This window comes from Octodon degus, unplaced genomic scaffold (assembly GCF_000260255.1).
Source record: "Octodon degus isolate 3935 unplaced genomic scaffold, OctDeg1.0 scaffold00239, whole genome shotgun sequence".
Taxonomy (NCBI): Eukaryota; Metazoa; Chordata; class Mammalia; order Rodentia; family Octodontidae; genus Octodon; species Octodon degus.
This window is the reverse complement of record NW_004524815.1, coordinates 1,644,776-1,654,314: the sequence shown is the minus strand read 5'-3', so window position 1 is coordinate 1,654,314 and position 9,539 is coordinate 1,644,776. Positions and strand designations below refer to the sequence as shown.

At 54.2% G+C, this 9,539-nt stretch overlaps 2 protein-coding genes across 2 annotated transcripts; one reads left to right on the top strand and one right to left on the bottom strand.

Moving 5' to 3' along the window:
* The first annotated feature begins 1,127 nt into the window (after window positions 1-1,127).
* Window positions 1,128-7,098, top strand: Btbd18 (BTB domain containing 18). Its single transcript, XM_004645842.1, has 2 exons — window positions 1,128-1,251; window positions 5,192-7,098. The coding sequence occupies exons 1-2, from the start codon at window positions 1,128-1,130 to the stop codon at window positions 7,096-7,098; spliced, it is 2,031 nt and encodes a 676-aa protein (XP_004645899.1).
* Window positions 7,099-7,716: 618 nt separating this feature from the next.
* Window positions 7,717-9,397, bottom strand: Selenoh (selenoprotein H). The gene is made up of 4 exons (XM_004649024.2): window positions 9,190-9,397; window positions 8,952-9,097; window positions 8,734-8,860; window positions 7,717-7,897 (listed from the first exon to the last, which is right to left on the bottom strand). The coding sequence occupies exons 1-3, from the start codon at window positions 9,393-9,395 to the stop codon at window positions 8,760-8,762; spliced, it is 453 nt and encodes a 150-aa protein (XP_004649081.3). The 5' UTR covers window positions 9,396-9,397; the 3' UTR covers window positions 7,717-7,897; window positions 8,734-8,759.
* Between the last annotated feature and the right edge of the window lie 142 nt (window positions 9,398-9,539).

Here is a 9,539-nt window from a genome sequence, read left to right as displayed (position 1 = left end):
GCCTCCACGCCAGGAGAGGAGTGCACGCAGCCGTCCCGTGAGCGTGGGCTTTGGTGCTCAGGCTCCGGGAACGCCATAGGTCCAATGTCGGGCTGTCCAGTGTTCTGTTAGTACCGGGCTTGCCAGGCCTGCCTTCACTGTTAGTCGGGTGATTAACCAGGCAGACAGACAGCAAAGGCACATTTTTTGCCACTTAGGGTCAGTCGGGCAGGGTTTGCTCAGGAACATTTGAGCCGAGGGGACAGTGTCCTCATCTCTGTTGTCTTCTGTTTCTTCACGTGCACCCTCTGCTGGTTAGTGTGGGCTAAGCTCAGTGAAGAGTGTGAGTCCCAGTACCGTGGCCTTGAAAGTCTCAAATAGTGGGCTGGGCCACAGCACTGTCGCAGAGCACTTGCCTAGCATGCCTGAGGCCCCGAGTCCAGTTTCCAGCGCCACACACAAGAAGTGCTGGGAAGTCGAAGCAGCGGTAGTGTGAGTAAGAAAGAGTGCATGATAAGAACAGCTACCATTCAGGGAATGGTATTTACTTAAGCCAGGCCCGCGCTGCGCTAAGCAGTCTTACCCATATTAGCTCGCTTCAGTTTTACAACATCCCTAGCAGGTAAGCCCTGTTATTATTCCTATTTCATGGATAAGGAAAGTGAAACTCAAAGACAGTAGGTCACATCTACTGTTATACAGCCAGGCCGACAGCCTTGAAGTCAAGCCTGGTGGTGACACATGCCTGTCATTCCAGCATTTTGTGGGTCTGACACAGGAGACAAGAAATTGGCACCCTGGGCAACTTATCAAATTAGTGAGATCCTGTCTCATAATGTAAAAGGGCTGGTGATAGGGTGCAGCACAGAAACCCTGGGTTCAGTCCCCAGTACGAAGACAACAGCACCCCCCCCATTTTGGATTCAAATCCAGGCTTACTTTTCCCACGTGTAATTTCTACTGGAGTTGCTTTTGAGAGACTTGGCACAAGTTCCACACTGTTTCTTCAACGCATCCTATCACTTTCTGAATTTCCCTATTTCAAAGACAAAAATAAAGCATAACTAACTATGCCTCTGAAATGTATGATTTCTCCTGCAGAAATCTGACCTGTGGAAAACGAGACTGCGTCTTCAGAGATTCCCAACATGTGCTCTCCTGCCAGCTCCAAAATCCTCTACCGGAACCCCCGCTTCTTGCACTTGGCCTTTCTGCAGCTTCACCATCAGCAGCAGAGTGGCGTGTTCTGTGACGTCCTGCTGCGGGCTGAAGGTAAGAGCTGGCCGGACTCCACCAAAACCCACCACATCAGATGGAACGCGTTTAGGGCAAAAGTGGAAGATTGTTATTACCCCTCGGTACTGTAAACTATTTGGTAAAGAGCTGTTTGCTTCTGGGACAGTTACTGTTTTCAAGAGTGAAACTGCAGCTATGCTTCAGTTATATATTTTTCTTCCTTTTTTTTTTTCTTTTTTTTTTTTTTTTTTTGAGACAAGGTCTCACTAAGTGTGCTCCAAGCTGGACTTGAACTTGCTATGTCATTCAGACTGGCTCAAACTTAATCCTCCTGCCTCAGCCTTCTGAATGCTAGTAATATTGTTTGTTGGTGGGGCAGGTTTTGCACATTAGGCCCGGCGTTACTTTTTTTAAAATGAAATTCATTGTAAAATACTGTGAGCATAGAAATTCTCTAAAATGTGATTTTTATTTATTTATTTTTTTTGTGGTACGGGGGATTGAACTGAGGACCCTGTGCTTGCCAGGCAGGTGCTTATTATACCCAGCTATCTCCCCAGCCTACAATATGATATCCTAATGGGACGGATGTAAAGATTAGGTTAGCATATGTTTAGTTGTTGGTTTTTTTTTTTTTTTTTTTGTGGTACTGGGGATTGAACTCAGACCCTTGCACTTGCCATGGAAGCGCTTATTCTACTGAGCTATCTCCCCGACCCAGATTAGCATATGTTAGACACTTAGAACAATGCTTTTGTAAAAAATGTTTTTAATGTACTAACCACAATACACGTTAGATGACAGCTTTTTCCCCATTTTCTTTCCAAAGTGTTGCTTAATATTTTTTTTTAATCTCTAAATGGGTGATTCTTATTGTTTGTTGGTGGGGCAGAAAAATGTATCACTTATTTCTACCCTTTCTTGCCACATAAAAATGTTAAATCAGCATGAAGTAGATCTTCGTATAATGTACAAGAGTCAAAATTAGTAGTCAGAAGCCCTGGACTTACTTTCAATTTTGTTACCTAGTAACTGTCAAGCAAGCAAGTCACTTCCTCTGTGTGGAGTTCAGTGTCTTCATCTGTAATGAAAAGATTGTGGCCTGGCATGGTGGCACATGCCCGTCATTCTAGCATTCCAGGAAGCTGAGGCAGGAGAAATGCCGAGTTGGCACCCTGAGCTACACAGTGGGTTCATTGCTGCTTGAACTGCATGGGCCAGGGCTAGGACTCAGGGGTGCAGTACCTGTCTGGCAAGTGCAAGGTCATGAGTCCCATTCCCAGTACCAAAACCAAAAGCAGGATCGTGACATCCTGTAGTACCCTACAGTTTGCAGAGTCTGTACCATGTAGTGACTCATTTTGAATCTCACAGCTGTGGGAGGTAAGTAGCATTACATGGTTCTAGTCCTAGAGATGATTGGAGGCCTCCAGTTCAACCAGTTATCTGTCAGTGCTCTTGGTAAAGTATGCAGTTTAGATTCGGTTTTTGCACTCAAACACAAAATTCATTAGGCATGGTGGCGCACGCCTGTGATCCCAGCACTCAGGAGGCTGGGGCCGGCAGATTGCTGAAAGTTCAAGGCCAGCCTGGGCTGCAAAATAAGTTGAAGGCCAGCTTGAACTGCATGGCGAAACCCTGTCTCAAAAAGACAAAAGTAATTGGTAGGAAGATACAGGCTGAAAGAGGGTCACAGAGGAGCACCCTTCAAACACCTGAGGCAGCTAGGGAAAGGTGCAGGAACCTTTCTTGCAGGAGGTAACTCTTTATGGTTGCAAAGTAGGAAAGATCTCTCCAAAGCAAGACAAAGGTACCTACAGGGATGCAGAATTATACTCCCAGGCATATGAGTAATCTACTATGGCTGGAACACAGTAGGAGGAAGGTGTGTCGGCCAGTCCAGTGAGGGCTGGAGGAGCTGGCACGCAGGGAGCTTGAGCCTCCGGAGGCAGTTGTTCTCGGGACAGCAGCAAACTACAGAGGTGTCCTGAGCTGGAGTTCCCGGTCAGATTCCTACTCAGAAATATTCGGGTTAATAATAACTGCGTGGTCACAAGGCCCGAAAAGGACATGGTTTATAATCCAGGACAAAGGGGATGGTGGCTAGAACTGAGTCACTGGGAGTAGAGAAAAATGTTTGGCCTTTTGAAGAGAATTTATAAAATTTGCAGGAGTGACTGAAAGCAGAGGCATTTCTAATCTCACACACCTGGGGGCCTGCCCATTAGCTCAGTTGTTTAAGTGCCTGCTTAAGCAAAGCAGCCAGGCTCAGGATTCTGTGGGTCATCCCCAGATCTTCATGCCTTTACCAGCATCCTGAGCCCGCCAAAAAAAAAGGACACATCCTTCTGAACTTTAAAAAAAAAAACCTCATACACTTGCTTCTTACTAACCGTGGCCAGCCGTTACTCAGCTCTGTCTGTTTGCTCCCCTATAGTACTAGTAGCTGCTTCACAGGATTGCAGTGAAGAGTGACTGGATCAGTACGGGTGAAACCTTTAGAACAGTGCCTACAATACAGTCTTACAGGAGCCGGGGAGATGGCGCAGTAGAATAAGCACTTGCCTGGCAAGTGCAAGGGCCTGAGTTCAATCCCTGGTTCTACAGAATAAATAAATTAAATACAGTCTTATAAAAGACATTAGATGTGGTAGTAAAGGAAAGAAGATGACTCGGGCAACTTCTGGGTCTCAGGCTTGGACAGCTGAATAAATGTACTGCCTTACTCTGAGTCTAGAACATAGGGCAGGTTTGGCGGAATGGTATGAAGAATTCATTTTTTTGTTTATTTTGGTTTTTTGAGATAGGTTCTTGCTATGTAGCCCAGGCTGGCCTTGAACTCTTGGCTTTCCTCCAGGCTCAGCCTCCTCAGTACCGGATTACAGGCCTGGCAGGCCCAGCTTTTTTTTAGTACACGGTCTTATTACACACATCAGACTCCTTGTGATTCTCCTGTTTTCAGCCTCACAAGCGCTGGGATTACAGGTGTGCACCACCATGCCCAGGCTCACTCCCTGTCTCAGCTGGTCCCAGAGGTGGGGCTGGCATGGCACTCTGGGGATCAAACCCAAGTCCCTGCATCTGCCTAAGCAGGCGCTTTAATCTACAGTTGCTTTAATCTGTAGCTTTTTTGTTTTTATCAAGACCTGGTCTTCTGTGTAGTCCAGGCTAGTCTTGGACTGACTGTAGCCCAGGCTAGCTTCAAACTCTGAACTCCTACCTCAACCTGTGAAGTACTGGCCTGGATTGGGGGACCATCTGTGAGGCTGTGATCCTCACAGTATGGTCAGCCCGAGGTATCCATGAGGTACGGAGGTGGCCCAGAGCAGGCAGTGTAAAGCTCAGGCTCCACGGAGGTGGCTTTTCATTAGATCCCAAGCTTCTGCTGTGACCAATTTTGAATTCTTAGATGAGTTGATAAGAATGTCCCAAGCAGGGGCTGGAGAGATGGCTCAGTGGTCTAAAGCACCTACTTGAAACAAGCTTGGCAAAGCACAGGGACCTCGGTTCGATCCTCCAGCACCACATGCCAGCCAGCCCGCCCCCTGGTGGGCTGAGCTGGCCACACACACACACACACACACACACACAATAAATAAATGTAATAAATAAAAAAAATAAATTTTAAAAAAGAATGTCCCAAGCAAGTACCCAACGCCCTGCTCCATGGCAAGCACTGCATGGATGTACTGTAGAAGTGGACGGGCAGGAAAGGCCCTGGAGCTGTGGAGGGCCTCACAGTCCCACTCCCCTAGCCTTGGGCTGGATGGGGCTTTCTGGAGCCAGGGTGGAGCTGGGTTCTGGGATAAGAGAACAAACTGAGCCAAAGAGAGTGGTGGGAGGTCCTAGGTCATGGAGATTTCTCCTTTGTGCTTCTGTGGTGAGGAGCAGGAAGGCCAGCACCCTGGGGGGGTGCTCCTGGCTCACTCCACATGCCAGATTATGGGCATGACACAAGTATGTGGCTTTCCCCTAGGCGAGGCTGTCCCAGCGCACTGCTGTGTCCTGTCAGCCTGCAGCCCCTTCTTCACGGAGCGCCTAGAGCAGGAGAGCCCAGCACCGGGTCAAAAGGTGGTCCTGGAGCTGGGTGGCCTGAAGATCAGGACCCTGCGGAAGCTGGTGGACTTCCTGTACACATCAGAGATGGAGGTGTCCCGGGAAGAAGCTCAGGACGTACTGTCCGCAGCCCGCCAGCTCCGTGTTTGCGAGCTGGAGTCTCTGCAGCTGGAGGGAGGGAAGCTGGTAAAGACGGCCCCAGGCCGCAGGCTGAACCGCGAGTGCCTGCAGCCCAGCCCTGTGCCCCCCTCCAGCGTGGTGCTGGCCCCTAGCTGCCACCCTCAAAGGCCAGGGCCAGTGACACAGCCTCCCGGTCCCCCCAGGGCGGCAAGGTCAGTTCATCCAGGGAGAGAAGCAGGTCCCCTGGAAGAGGGCACCCGGCCCCGCGCGGAGTGTGTCCCTGGCACACCGCTGCTCTCAGGAAAGGCCAGGGCCTGCCAGGTTCCTCAGGGAGCTAGCTTGGCAGGGTATGGTCAGCAGCCTGGGGCTGACAAGCGGGACCCTGGGCTCAGGCCTGTAGCTCCAGCCCCACCAAGCCTATCCGCTCCTGGGGACCAGCAGCTGCTGCGCAGGAAGATCCGGCTGAGCCGCTCCAAGCCACCTCCCAGTGGCCATGTGTCTGGGGCTCCTGGCATACCAAGTGGACCCAGCACAGCACCTGCTGCTCCTGGCCGGAGGCTGTGGCGGCGGCGGCTGAACAGAGAAGCCGCAGAGGACAGGCAGAATCCAGGCAGAGCCAGTCCTTTGCAGGGCTCCCCCGCCCCCTCTGGGCCTGGCAGGCCAGGTGGGAACAAGAAGCGGAGCCCTGAGGCCTCGGCCCCCGGCCCAGACTCCACGGAGGAGGGGCAGATTGGCAGGGTGAAGCTGCGCAAAGTGGTCAATGGCACCTGCTGGGAGGTGGTACAGGAGCCGCCCCTGGTCCTCGGCAACCCCTCAGAGAACCCCCAGACCTCAGCACCCGGAGACATACAGCAGTCCCCAGTCAGAGAGCAGCAGGTATCACCTACCAGGATGGAGCTTTATCAAGACTCTCCAGAGGGTGCCGGGGCACTGGATGTCATGCTGGCCGCTGGCCACTCCCCAGCACAGCTTGGGGCAGGGAGGATGCTTGGGGCCAGCCCCAAGCCACTTAAGAAAGAGCCCACGCTGAGCGGGGACCCCAAGCTCTGTGCCTTTGGGGGAACCCTGCACGGGCGGCACTGTGATGGGGCCTCAAGCTCCATGGCCACCAGCGAGCTGGAGGACATCCTGGACTTGGTGCTGTGCAACTCAGGCATAGGACCACCTGTCAGGTCCCCAGAGAGCCCCGGGGCGGAGGGCTGCAGAACCCCAAGTTACCACCTGACAGGAGCAGGAGAGCACTGGATGGAAGCGGAGGACTGGTGCCTGCCAGATCTGGGGCTGTGGTCCAGAGAGCTGGTAGGGCTGGAACAGGAGCCTACTGGTGAGAGCAAAGAGCCACCCGGTACCCTGGCTGTACCCCCTGAGGGGAGGCGGGGCGAGGCACTTCCAGAGGGCAGCCCTTGGACTCAAGACCTTGAACTCACTGTCTCTGAGCCGCTGGATGGTCACACCAGCTCCCCCGGAAACCCCTTGACACCAGGCTCCAGCTGGGCAGTGGAAGGGCTGGACATGAGTCCAGCCATGCACGAGGAGCTGTGCCCTGCTCCTGGGACAGGGCCTGGCCCACCCATGGCTAACTCTGAAGATGAGGAGGTTGACGTGGTGGGCTGGACGGCAGAGGCCAGGCTGGTACCCTCTGGCATCCCCTCAGTGTGGCCTGACCCTTCCTCAGAGTCAGAAGCAGAGGTGGATGTCCTCACGTAGGTCAGAAGTGGGTGGGTGGTAAGCACTGGACAGCAAGGCCCCTCTGGGCACATGGTCACCACCTTCCAGCACAGGCTGCCTCACCAGCTACCTCACTGCCAGGGCTCTTGAGGCCCCCCCCCAACCAGGGCCTTGGGAGCCAGGTGGAAGAGCAGAAAACTTTGTAACCTGTTTTCCAGTTATGAGTAGTAAAACTGTCAACTCTAATGGGTTATTCGTACCAGCAGTTAGGGGACCTCTAGCCCAGCAAAGGGAAGGAGCTGGAAGAGTACCCTCCCAGGGGCAGGGCTCCCTTGGCTACCTTAAGGGCATCCGGTGTGTAGGATGGATAGACACCCAGCACCTGCCTGCTTACTGGACTCTAGTGCCTGCCAGGAAAGTCTAGCTGACAGCTCACCACGGGGCTGGGAAGATCGCTTGTCATCATTCCACAAGAAGTGAGCCGGAAAAGGTACAGTTGCTTTTTAAAATAATTTCCTTTGCTCCTTAGTTTTTGCAAGTATTTCACATGCTTCACCAGAGGCCCTATGAATTTTCAGACAAATGGAGATCTTGAACTACGAAAAAATAAAAGGCTCACTAACCTCATCCATCCCCAAGTGTAATTTTTTACTCTCATCCAGGTACTACATTTCACCTTTTATTAAACAAACCAAATCCAAACAGTTTACAACCCTTTGTGTGGGCTGTCTCAGGCGAGCGCTGGTTTCTGCGGTGCCAGAGACCATGGCTTCAGGTCCATGGCTGAAGTTGGGCCATGTCCCGTCACAGACGCCCCGACAGCATCAGAACAGAAACGCTGCAAAAACAAAAGGGGAGATTAGGGAAGGTGCGGGTGCTCACAAGGACCCGGGAAGATCTGTCCCCATGTCACCGCAAGCCCACAAACCCAAGAGCTGAACGTCCACCCCAGCTCCACAGCTCACTCCCCAGCCGGGTTGTCAGCGTTGTAAGTGGACAAAGAACCTTGGTAGCCAGTGGTGACGCGACTTAGTGCAGGAGCCTATTAACAGGAGCAGCCCTTCCAGGCGGAGGCAGGAGGGTCGCCATCACAGCAGTGAGTACAAGGCTAGCCCAGCCCACTCTGCTAAAAAACGCTCAAGAACATTAAGAATAGAACCCTAAAGAGTGGAGGGGGAGGTACAGAGCAGAAACGGGACAGCCTCTGCCAGAAAATCAGAAAAAGCACTAACTCATACCAAATACATAGTAAAGACTAGTCTATGTATTTGCTTATCTTAGTAAAATTTTAGAAGTAGATCCCGCAGTTGAAAGCCACCAGGAAAGCAGAAATGAACGTTTAAATAAATGCAAAACTGGACCAAACCCCCAGGGTAACAAAGAACACCAGCCTATTCTGAAAGCCTCAAACCGTCAGTAACCCCGCCGGAAGTCATGGGACCCTCGGGGCACCTGAAGCTTTGAGACCCAGCTTTAAGTTGAAAAGTCAAAGGCCAGGGGTGGAGCTCACGCCAGCAGCGCCCCGCAGAGCCGCACCGCGCAGGGCAGGGCAGGGCAGGGCAGGGCAGGGCAGGGCAGGGCAGGGCAGGGCAGGGCAGGGCAGGGCAGGGCAGGGCAGCTCGTTTTCAGCTCCCGCGTGGGGTTCCCGCCCAGGGAAACGCTCTCCCCGCGAACCTCAGCTGGGCTTTCCGCCCGAACTCCTATGCAAGATGCCTTTTCAGCTCCTCCACCACGGCCTGCGGCTCCGGGAACTTGAGTTTGCGTGGTGGTCCCTTCTTAATTCCAGTCCAGAGCTGAGCATCTGCGAAGGGCCGAGTGAGACGGTTCCCGGGACCCCGGGACCCCGGGACCCCGGCCCGCCCCGGCCTGCCCCGTCGGCCCGGACCCCTCACCGCTGCCGTCCGCGCGCCGCAGCGTCACCTCAAAGCTTCCCCTCCGCGGCCGCACCGGGTTGAGTGCCACCGCCAGCTGCGGGGCCGCCACGCGTAGCGCCTGGCTCAGCGCCGCGGCCTGGCGCGCGTACACGCGTCAGCTGGTGCTGCGGGGACAAGGCCGAAATCAGAGCCGGGAGTCCGGGCCCGCGGGCAGGGACACGGACGCGCCGGCACCCTCGCCGCCCGCGAGCCTCACCAGTGTTCGATGACCACCTGGGCCTCCGTCCCGCCGTCCGCCGGCTCCCCCCGCTTCCCTGCAGGGCAGACCTCCGTGGCCTCGGCCTTGCGCTTCCTCCCGCGAGGCGCCATGGCAGACACCGCGCGGCTCGAGCGACCACGCCGAGCGCGACCGGAAGCGCACCGCGGGGTCCGCAGGGATCCCGTCGGCCAGGGCGGGGCCATACTTCCGGGGGCGAAACCACGGAGCTCGGGGGACGGGCCCAGCTTCCGGGGTGGGACCACAGCCTTCCGCGGGCGGGCCCGGCGCAGAGCGCGGAGGGCCACAGAGGAACGCAAAGCGCAGCATCTGCTGCGGGCAGGCACCCG

Bases quoted from the DNA above. Each gene is read 5' to 3' on its own strand.
- Btbd18 (XM_004645842.1), top strand. From the start codon at position 1,128: ATGTGCTCTCCTGCCAGCTCCAAAATCCTCTACCGGAACCCCCGCTTC. The intron at 1,252-5,191 runs GTAAGAGCTGGC...GCTTTCCCCTAG, and splicing joins CGTCCTGCTGCGGGCTGAAG to GCGAGGCTGTCCCAGCGCAC.